Source organism: Lepeophtheirus salmonis, chromosome 14 (genome assembly GCF_016086655.4).
Source record: "Lepeophtheirus salmonis chromosome 14, UVic_Lsal_1.4, whole genome shotgun sequence".
Taxonomy (NCBI): domain Eukaryota; kingdom Metazoa; phylum Arthropoda; class Copepoda; order Siphonostomatoida; family Caligidae; genus Lepeophtheirus; species Lepeophtheirus salmonis.
The window spans coordinates 4,972,756-4,984,864 of record NC_052144.2 but is presented as its reverse complement, the minus strand read 5'-3'; the positions used below and the strand labels follow the sequence as shown (position 1 = coordinate 4,984,864).

The window sequence follows — 12,109 nt, the reverse complement described above, 5'->3', positions numbered from 1 at the left end:
TGCGAAAACTTTTGTGTCCTAATCGGATGTGCCCTTAAGATATCGAATTGAACAGGACGTCAAAGTTTTGGGACCAATGCATCCCTAGTATACATAATATCATGCACTTTAAGAAAACAATCTATGTAGAAAGGAAATCCTAAATGGGTTTTTTTTCTTTAATGTTTCCTTTCAACGATACTCAAATAATTAAAAACAGGAAATTTACAAATTTCTTTTAAGTTTTTTTAAACAACTATACAAAATATTTATATTTCTATCTTATATCCAAATGTACTCAAATTTATCTGTCTGGATCCTGTTTCCCGGGATTAGTAACTATAAGAAAGTTATATATGTTCTAATGATGTACAAGTAGACTTTTAGCCAAAGGATCAGGTTGTGTATTTTGCAAATATATGGGTAAGACTAGCATAACTTTTCGTTAGTGAAAAGGAATATTATATATTCTGATATTTTTGAAAATGCTTCTTTTTTCTTTGAATCTACATACTATAGCCGAAAATCAGATCATAGGCTCCTGAAAAGTTAATTTAATTTTTATATAATTCCTTATTTATCTGGGTAATGCCTTGTTTAGGATTTATTTGTATTTTCAGGCATATAAAATCAAGTTTTAGTAATTTTTCCCCCCTTAAAAAATGGAAAACCATTTTATAATCTGCATACAACATAATCAAAAATGATAAGAGCTAATTCGATTCCCAAAATTCGCTTTAAGTCATTTATATATCTTATAATTTTTATCGAAAATTAAAATTTAATGTTTACTATAATAAATTTTATCTTGTTAAAATCTCAAACTCATGTTGTTAAGCATATTTTAATATAAGGAAATGTGTTTTCTCAATGTTTTATTTTTATACAGGTAGTTCAAGTATTTTGATTGATACTCATGAGTTTATAATTTAAATGGCGTATTTTTTGTTTTTAGTTTATCCTATAATTAAATTAGTTTTATCTTGGAATGTTTTTTTTACCCAGTTTCATAACTGTGTTATAAAAATGATATTGTATAATATTGATATCACTAACGGTGGATTAAAATTTAATTTTTTGCTTAAATTATTTAATAATATTAATTATTTTCACAGTATGTATTTTTACTAGCATGGTATTTCCCGCCATCTTGAAATTTAAAAAAAAATCGGGATCCCGTTCAAAGATAATGGAACCTTGGAAAGGAGATCCACTAATATGTACCGAAAAAGCAAAATAACTTATACAGTAAAATCCAGATGGAGACAAAGTACTTTAAATTCAACTTTTTCTTAATCACATACACTTTTACTTCAATAACACTTTGCATATAAGAAATATGTATAAAATAATCTGGATAAGTTCAATTTTCTAACTTTTTTTTAGCACAGTCTACTTTCTCTGAAATACGAAAAATTTAGTCATTAATAGTGCGCCCAAAAATAAATATTGTTCTTTGATTTCTAGCTATTATCTTGTTAATCAACAACTCTACCTTCAATAATAAAGTATTTATGAAAAATGTAAATATATACATCAGACTGTACCGTAATGACAAAGTTGAGAATTTTTTTGATATTTTTTATACCTTTAAATAAGAAAATAACCATCAAATGTCCAAAAAAGTGATCTTTCATGCACACATTTGGATTTGAAAATCTTTAAATTGTCTAAAAAAAACGGGTTGAATCAAGTTAGAAGACTTTTATATTTTTTTCCAAGAAAGGTATAATTCACAAAAGTTCATTTACATTTGTTTTTCTCTAACTTGCCTCATGGCATGAGTATTTTAGTTCCAAAGAAGCTGATAATAAGTAAATATTCTCTTTGGTAGCGCGTATTAAGTGCATTTATTTTGATATATATCTTCATTTTTACTACTCAAATCTCGTTTATTGATACCAAATATATAATATATTATTATTTAATTTACTTTTTTCTTGATTTGTTTTAATTAAGACACCCTATTATAGCAATTTATAGTTTTTGGCTAAGAAAACTGTTTTATTCAACTTTTGATACTCCCTGCCATTATTTAAATATTTATCATTGATGTCAGTTTTTAAATTACTATTATCTAAAGTTTATTCCCATAAACAATAATCTTTTAATAATTTGCAATTAACTTTTAAACATTGGTAATATAAAGTAAGGCTTAACTGGTCTTTACCGCAAGATAAAATAGGAAAAGGAAAAAAAAATAACATGGTAGTTTTTCAAATAATTAGAAAATGACATCAAAAAAATTTATACTGTCGTAGTTAAAAAGATTTAGATTTTCCCTAAAAAGGATTGATGTAGTAGCAGGTATTTTAATATACTTTTCATCAAAACATAGCTCTTTTGTGTGGGAAATGTTATTTTGAGATAACTCAGGGATACGCAAGCAAGGAGATCCTTTATCTCCAACCCTTTTACATATAGCATTAGACTATTTACATGAAAACCTACGGTCTATCTCTACTAATGAAATACAGGGGGAATCAGTCACTTTATTGACCAAAATACGATCATGTTGTCGGATTGAATAGAGGCTCAATATATTTTTTTTTCATCAATAAACAATGTAAAGAGGCGTACCAGACTTTCACAAACTGAGAAATTTCTTGCATCTCTCTACTTTCTTTTCTCTTGCATTTGAAAAATGACCAATAATTTTTTAAACAAACTTTGTTGACAATTAATCAATAATTATTTACATTTTTTTACAATGATATATCTAAGCTTCTATAAGTTTTATATGTTTAGTTCGAAGTTAATTTTTTTTTAGTCTTAAGGGTCCACCCTGTATCTATGTTTATATTTCGTATATGAAATCTACAATTTAACATACCAGTAGTCCATTCAGTAGTCAATATATGATGAGTTATGTTGTAAACTTCAAAGAGCCTAAAATATCTATGAATAAGAGAATGCTCTTACTCGATGTTGAATCTCATAATTGGTTGACAATTAAAGGAAATATGAATACATTTGCTGTTGCCTCCAAATGATCTTCGTAGTAATGTTTGGATTATACTGATTATATTTATATGTGTAGAAATATTTATTTCCTCAATTTTAATTATAAAAGAACAATCATCAAGTTTGTTTTTACTCCCTTTTGTTTTTAAGAATGTTTGAATTTTTCACCAAATATCAGACATCTTACTGAATATAAATTGATAGAGAGTAGAAGTGTGATAATTTGCTTTGGTCTTTTTTTTCTCAATTCTGACGATTTAGACTAGGTGCTGAGGGAAATCATACATCAACGGAAACCTAAAATACAAGGGATTTGGACTAAATCATCGCCTGCACGCTCACACACACCCCCTACCCCATCTAGAGAAAAAAGTTTTCCGTATATCATTAGATCTTTGACAGAAATTTGAGGTACATTGACTTAATTTTTTTTTTTACATTCAAACAAAAACCACACAGGACTGGATCTGCGGCCTTTGAAAAGCTAGGATCTTTGGAGTTATTCTGCTTAAGGCGCTTTGAATAACGAAGAAAATTTGTAAACTTACACCTTGCGTTTGAGTCCTACATGTGGATTTTTTTATTTTCTAGATTGATACAAATTTCTGAAAAGAAGGATGCAAAATAGCTGGTAAATTATCTCGTGGGTCCTTTGCTACTGTAAAAAGTGTTATAAAAATTAAATCCTGTAATCTAGGTCTGTATTATAATCAAAATAATTTCGCTATTGGATATTCATTATATAATCCATGCCCACAGGAGGAGTTCCAAACTACATAGGGTACCACTCCAACAACCCAAACTAACTTATAACAGTTGAGGTAAGAGAGTAAGAGCTAATTCCAAGGTCCAGAAGCAAGGCCCCAAAGATCCTAGGGTACAACAAATGGAGACAAAAACTCTGTCCTTGTTGGAAATAATGGAAAAAAAAAATCTATTGCACAGGCAAAACAAACAAGTATAAATAACCCTCAACAAGAGGTCCAATGTATAAAACAGGGTATAAAACGGTCATACTAACGAAACCCCTTCGTCAAAGAGACCTCAGAATACAAATCCTTCAGAGGAGCCCAATCATGAACAAAAGGCCATACTGGTAAACCAAAGAGAAAATTTAATTATGCGGACATTACAAAAAGACCACCGAAATTCTCATTGTACAGAATAACCGAAGCCATACCATTCTGGTTGAGTGGAATATGGTGGTTGAAATATTTGACACCGGTCGTATCTCAGTTCCTGTTAAGGACCTAATTCCTAACTACGAAGTACGTTGTTATACAGACAAGAGAGCAGTAATCTACTTTAATGATGAGGTTTCGTGTCAACATGTTCGAAAAATTATCACAGAAAACCCTCTCTTATCAATCTCGTGGGAAGAAGGAGACAGAATGAATGAGGAAAGAAAATAAGCTCCCCTGTTCATTTTTGGAGTGACAGGAAATATAAGTGATGAAATATTTTCACGAATTGTTGCAAATCAATGTATTACTCTTCTCATCAATGATCATGTCGAAATCGTCAGATCAGAAATTACGAAGGTGGACAAAGTTCTGCACATCTGCGTAAACGAACAGGCCTTACAAGTACTACAACCTGTTTGTTATTATTAATTAGTTAGTCAATACTTCTATTGTTGTTAGGTCTTGGTTAGGTAGTCTAACTTTTAAGCTATAATGTTTATTTATATTTTTTTAGTAATACAATTCTTCCTTACATTTTATATTGTTTAAATTATGTATATACATTATGAGCAGTATAGATAAAGACCTTATTAAAAAAAATGAGAATACTTGGGGGAGCTCAAGAACATATAGGCTTGAGTAAAACCAATAAAAAATGAAAATATATATATATACATTTTTTTTTTAAACTGCTATCTGAACCTACGGCTCCTTTAGTACGTTTTGCCTTAGCACAGTTATTATCCATAATTGTGACATACACTACATATGTATCAAAACATTAGCACTTGTGTAAATATATTAACTATTAAGTTTTTGAACAAAAACAAAAAATTAAGTACATAATAATCTAAAATTGACAGTAAGATGCCCTTGATTAGTTTAATTATGGTATTTATTTATTTTGTTTATTTACCAATTATTTAAAGACATTCGACTTACAGCAATATTGTCCGGAATTTTTGTCATCAGGTTGCTATCTTTGTGATCTGGATCAGTGGTATGAAAGAAGCATTTGTCATTTCTTAGTAACTCACAAAACTTCTCGTTACTCCCATCACTGATCTTTATCTTTTAGTGTTCATCATCCTTAAAAAACGATTAAAAATATTAGTTTTGCTTGCATTCGTAATGAACGATATTTAGAAGAACCAAGAAAAAAGCGTTCAAACACAAAAGCCACATTTTTACGTCATTCTAGGAATACTTCAATTTGTAAAGCATTCTTCAATTGCCCTTAGAGGGGTTTTTTGCGTGTTTGTAATTGAACCATTTTTAAAAAGTATATATAAATGCTAGATCTACCAATATTTTGGTAAAAGAAAATAATATGTTCAATGAAGGAAATTTATTACGGGAGGAAATTCACCTCTCAGTTATAGATATCATAAGATATATATGGCCCAGCAAAGACTGTGGGAAAATGTTTAATATTATACATCACCTCTTTTTTGACTGTCTCTCTTTGTGGATGGTCAATAAGTTTTTAGGGTTGAATTTGAAGGCAACGCCGTCCAATGTTTTAAAAGCTACAATGTTATTTAGCATTAATTATATTTAGTAAAATAATACTGAGGAAAAAAAGACATTGAAGGTATCCATCAGTAGTATGAAGGCTTATGTGGCCCATCAATTAACTGAAGAAAAACTTATCGAGGCATACGATATTTGGGGAATAATGATCTCAGTAGCAGCAGCAAGATATTTAATGTTTTCCATCAGAATTTCACAGTTGCACGGAACAAAGTGGGATTTGCTGCAAATTTTATGTAAATTTTTATCCGGCAGTCTCTGCCAGACATTTCATAAGAAAGTTTATAAAATATTAACATAAAAATTTAAGTCTGAGTGTTTGATATTTATAGTTTTTTTTTTGTATACTTTTTATTGTTCCTACCATTTTATTTTTTCTTGCCATAAAAGATTTCTTTATACATTTCTTAGAAGGTTTTTATATTTAATAGTGTATGTGTGAATATAATTTTTTTTATTTTAGGTCTATAGAAGATATTAATTTTTAACTATAATTTTGAATTATGTTTTACAAACGCAATTTTTCTTTTTTGTATTAATTTTTTCATTGTATATTTATATATATAGTTATGAATAAAAATGTTGCTGTCGATAAAAAAAATGACTTCATGGATACGGACTACAGACCACGCTCATGTAGATTCGGCTCATAAGAAGTTACTTGAACCATTTTGTCACGCTCCAAGCATTGAGAGATTGACATACACCGTACAAGTGGAGCTGTGCCTTTAGAGTGATAGAAAGGCGCGTGCATTAAGTCAATTCGTGGACTTGGTTCAAACAATGGCATATCTAATGTACAAATATATCGTATTTCGAATTTTATTATTGTGGCACTACAAGGTACATAAGTTGGTGTCTGCTTTGATGTTCAGAAAAACATGGAATTAATTATAAAGTTGTTTATTTCAAAGGGAGTCCATCTTTGGGATTGTGTATCAATACTATTTTTAGGGCGAATAACAAGTATGAAGGAAGCTAATTTGAATATTCTTGAGAATATTTTCATAAGAAGTATGTAAATGGAGTACTTTTTATAAATCAAATATATATTTTTTACAACAGTTGACAAGGAAAAAACATATCTAACCTAGAATGATTTTTCTCAAAAAGAAGTGTGAATTACATTTGTATTTCAACACCAATTATCGTACATTTTTATCAACAAACCATGCTTTCCTATACTTGGGAGCAAAAAGTGCATAATGTAGACAGAAATTATCTTCACAATAAAAAATTACTTTAATATTTTTGAAAGGTCAATATACATAAGTCTCATAAATCAAATAAAGGTTCTAAAATATAGCTTAAAAAGTTCTTATTAAGTAATAAGACTTTGGCTACCCCGTACTCCACCAATATAAGAATAAATACAGTTTGAACTTATTAAAGATAAGGGATAAACTATATTTCTTACTCCAGACAGTAAGCGAATTGTAGGACACTATTCAAAAGTGAAATTTTATATACATATGTTATATATAGAGCTATAAAAATAAACTTTTTGCTGACGTGCCAAATTTCTATTATTAATTAAAAATTATTATATATTTATCCTTGTATAATTATATTGTTATTCATTAATTAGTGAAAACATTATTAGCTTTTTAAGTACAAAATAAATAGCAAATATTAATGGCATTTAGCCATTGACAAAATTAGTAATTAATTCGTAATAAATAATAATATACATAACCCAAATGAAACAAAAATAACAAAGAATTTGTGAGACTCATTCCATGATGGTCCATAAGAGATCATATCTGGTATGGAGAAGGTATTTTCTAATGTGGCATTGCGCTCGGGAAGTTCAAAACTCTGAGCCTTTTCATTCTCGCCTCCAGTAAAATCATCATCATATTTTCCGAATAAATCTATTGAGGAACTGACATTGAGCTCTTTGTTTGAATCATAGAGGATGGCAAGAGTTGTATACTCATTCTGATTGGTAGCTGATATAGGAAAATATTTTTCAGTAGATGACACCTCTTCTTTATATGCGGATATTAATGAATAGAGTAAAGTCGAGTCAGTAATATCAAACTCTATCGGCTTGATACTGGACGTCATGGGATTTTCTTTGATTATGCTCTGTAGAGGCTCTACAATCAAAAGCTCCATATCATCAAATATCTCACTCCATAGTTCATTGTCATTCCATTCACATCGCAAAAACTTTCCATGATCACTTAATTTTGGAAAAAGACTTATATATATTTCCTGGTGTTCATTTTGAATCATTGGTGAGTTGTTCATTATCTGACCGTCTAATATCCATACGAGTTCGGATGACGGAATGTGGCCTTTGGAGCTGACTGAGCAAACAAAGAAAGCCTCTTGTCCTACTGTTAGAGGCATTTCATTCTCTGTAGATATTAGTGGAGAACTTGGAGGGTCTATAAATAAAAAAATATATGGTAAACGAATGTATATGTGCGTATTTTAATCAAACAGCTATAATTTAGAAAAAATGTCAAAAAAGTTTTTACCATTTTTCTTCAATAGTGCATTTTACACAATTAATTGTATGCACTTACATGTATATATACATACCATTACATACATAACTTCTAATACGATTTGAATGTATATACAAATACATGTATGTAGCAAGGGAAAAAATCAAAATACAAAATCGGCATCTCTTTATTTGTAAGTATGCCCAATAGTTAAATAATACCAAAAAAGAGTTATCACTATTTTTTAATGAAATACAGGGTGTGCAAGCAGTCGGTGCCGCGAAAATATTTTTTATACAAACGCAATTTAATCTCCAACCAGTTATCAGATAAAAAAATATAAACCAGATGAAGAAAGTTCGATGGATTTTAACTTATATTATTTAATAAAATCAACTCTGGCCTCCATTACAGGCTATTTACAAGGCTCAAAAGTGGGATCAAGCCTTTTCCACTTGGTCCCTTGGTAAATCTTGGAATTCAATCTTGATCCGAATGGCTGTTTGTCATTCGATCGCTAAACACAAAAAAATTCATCAGACTCAGATCCGGTGAGTTTAGAGTCAAAAAGTCCGGCAAGATAAAGTTGTCAAATTTGAGTTGTAGCCATTGATACTTTTTTCAATGTGTGATAGAAGCTGAGTCCTGCTGCCACATGTAAGGTCTCTTATTGGCAATCATATCAATCCAGGTATCCACCTTTTCTCTAGGACTTCCAGGTAGGCATCAGTGTTGAACCTGAGGGCTTGGTGTAACACATTAGAAGGCAAGACGTTGCTTCGGTGCTAACCACCCCAAACATCATGACGTGGGGTGGAAACTTCATCTGTATGACGACAGGTACATCCTTCTGGCAGAAGGCCAAGCATGTGTAGTTCAGGCTGTTAACCTTCTGGTACTGGCTAAAGTGTTTCTTGTATGAAAAAAAACAGAGCATTTCTCAATGAAATGGGAGCTTGAGGCGATGCAAGGGCTATTGAGAGTACTTTAAAGGATTTTTCTTTGAGTTTTTTGTCAAGATCTAACCCTTCCTTATCTTTCATGACTAGTAATGAAGGTTTTTGTGAATGCAGAGCCAGATCAGCGACTTTGACCGCCCAACTTCTTGAGCAATTACCCTGATGGACTTCCGTGTGTCATGATCAACGATTTGCTGGATTCGGGTTACAAACTCTAGCGTCTGGTCACAGTCTATTCGACCTTTGACCTCAACTCAAATTGTTGTTGGCTTAAAACCCCATTTAAAGGTCTCAAATTCACCTTAACCATACAAACGAGCATCTCCATGAGTCCAGAGGTTCGAGCAATTGTTATATTATCGCTCCCAGTTTGGATTCCAAGGAATCTCTATTTCTCCTCCAAATATTTGGGAAAATGAAATTGTCCTTTAATTACATTTTTTTACTACTGGTGAAGGTTTGAACAAGTTATCTAAAAAACCTGCAGCCAGTTTTCCCAAGAGAATGGTTCCAAAGTTGTGCATCCTGTACAGTCGAACATTACCAGTACCAGTTAGGGTGAGGCAAGATAAATTGAAAAATTAAGCGCATAGTGCAGTTAACTCTGAAAACAGGTCTGTATTTTTGAACAATTCAAAAGTTGAAAAGTGTGGATGAATGAGTACCATAAAGGATAAAGCTTATGATTGGGAATAATAGGACAACATACAATACCAGATATTGAAGGAGGAAAAGGCAGAAATGTGGGAAAGACATTCATTTATGTGCATGCATACATATTTTATTTATTAACTAGTGGCAAGAGAGGATCTATAAGCAGTAATACTAATTGGCAGCATTTTCGGCATGTTAAAAAAAAGAAAATTGAAATGTTATCCTGACAATTTGAAAATGTTTTAGAAACAAGCAGCTTATACCTGTAAGCAACTTAAATTTATTAATTACTAGTGTTGGATTTTAGACCAAATTTACGAATTAGAGTTTTTTTAGAATTTCTGCATAATTATTGTTATGTGGTTTCTCCCTTTTTTCTCCTCGCCCGTTTTTTTGGAATACGTAAACTGAAGAATTATTTTTTGATTGTTCAGCTGTTGCCAATATTATTTAACTCCTGAACTTATTACATTCAAAAATTGATTAAACTTTGTGTGTGCTCAAAAAAAAAGTAGAGTAACGTTGAAGATTTGTTGCAGAGTTCTAATTGTAAGTCCTTATTGGAATGAAATTAGATGTGAGGATCGATAGTGGAGTAATCCATGCCAATGTCCTTGTTTCTTCTTTCCATCCTCCCTTGTCAAAGCTGATTGTACAAGTTTCTAATGAAACTTCATGGCAGCTAAACTGCTCTTCCAAAAAAAAACTCTAATTATAAGGGTTTCTATATAGATGACCGTTGTTTTTTAATATGCCCAAAATACACAATTTTTTCATCAACTTTAATAGGAAACCCATTTATATTGAAAAAAACTAAAATAATTAAAATAAATATTTGTGTTTCATTTAATATTCTATAAGTATAATCAAATAGAGAATACAAATATCCAATATTATTTTCTTTCATTATATTGTCTCCACACTCAAAGTTTTTTATTAATTAATTGTTATTTCAGTTTTGCAGAAAACTATATCTTAAGATATCTTCAAGTTAAAAAATAAAAAAACGGGATAAATATCTTTGTAATGTTATGTGCATAGTAAGATGGAGCTTTTTTTTTAAATCCACAAAATGCTCAACGCCAAAAAGTTTTGAAAATTTACAATTTTGTTTTACCATATCTATGAACTACACATTACCGCTTTTTTAATTAAAACAAAAATTTAATTGAAAAAATTTGCTATTAAATATAGAATTGGGATAATAAGACTACACACTTTTCTTAAAGAAGCGGCAAATCATGAGTTGGCGCCAAAAATTAAATGATGACAAGGAATGTTAACCCACTGAAATTGTACAAAAAGATTTGACTCTTAGAAATAACTTTTCAATAAAATATTTGGAAATCAAATGGAAGCTTTTAATTACTTATATCAAGAAGGAAATAGCCTTTCTAAACTTTTCTGGATTTTTGACGGACTTATAAGTATAAGGGAGAATTAAAAATCATTTTTGAAGGATCAGAATGCGTGATACCTCAATTTGGGTTCCCTTGATAGCTCCTACTATGTTGTCCTTTCTTAGATCATAAATGTTCCTCATTAAAATATATATTAATAAATACAATCAAACTTTGCTAGATTAATGTACATAACAATACCTTTACATACAAATCCATTGCCAAATTAACAAAATTTGATAATTTTATTTGTTTTCTAACATAAGATCTTATACATTTATTTAAGTATGATGTACTAAAAATCCCTATTACTTAGTAATAGTAAAAAATACACCTATACTGCCTACCTGTTTGTTGGATGTGGTCTCAAATGACTTTGGAGATTATTATTTTATAAAAAATAACTTATTAAAACTTATTAAAATTTATTAACAAACTTTTTTTATTTTACGTCTTCTTTTTGTTTGCAATTTAGAATTTGGTTATATATATATTTATATATATTTCTTCCAAATTGGAATAAAAAAGACACAAAGTTAAAAGGCATTAATTTTTTTGATATACATTAGTTAAAGCATTAGAATTTGATATTCTAACGAACAAATTAATAGGCAAAATACTAGGAGTCATTTAATTACAGTTATTGTTGTCTTGAACAAATAAATACAAAATTTTCATTAAACTTATAAAATACATCTTATAGCAATTTTATTTGACTAAATTTGTAACTTTAATTAAAAGCTCTATTTAATGTATGCTAAATCACGAACTTCTAAAAGGAGGACTGTGCAGTTCCTCCTTTTTCCTTTTTATTTCTACAAACTCCGTCCTTAAGTACACTATTGTCTATAGCTATTTTTCTTTTCTTTTTATATCAGTACCTATCAGCCGTATTGTCGTTTGTCTGCGTTGGGAAGTGTGTTGTAAAATTAAAACATAAATCCACGCTGGAAATTCAAAAAATCAAGGAATAATTT

The 12,109-nt window shown here is 30.1% G+C and overlaps 1 protein-coding gene across 1 annotated transcript in view; it reads right to left on the bottom strand.

Annotated features, from left to right (window-relative positions):
• Window positions 1-7,180: 7,180 nt before the first annotated feature.
• The window catches only part of LOC121129814 (uncharacterized), a 118,699-nt gene continuing 113,770 nt past the window's right edge, over window positions 7,181-12,109 (bottom strand). Inside the window, exon 8 of the mRNA XM_040725533.2 lies at window positions 7,181-8,056. Within this exon, the coding sequence (XP_040581467.1) occupies window positions 7,326-8,056 (731 nt within the window). The 3' untranslated portion in view covers window positions 7,181-7,325. The remainder of the gene's footprint in view (window positions 8,057-12,109) is intronic.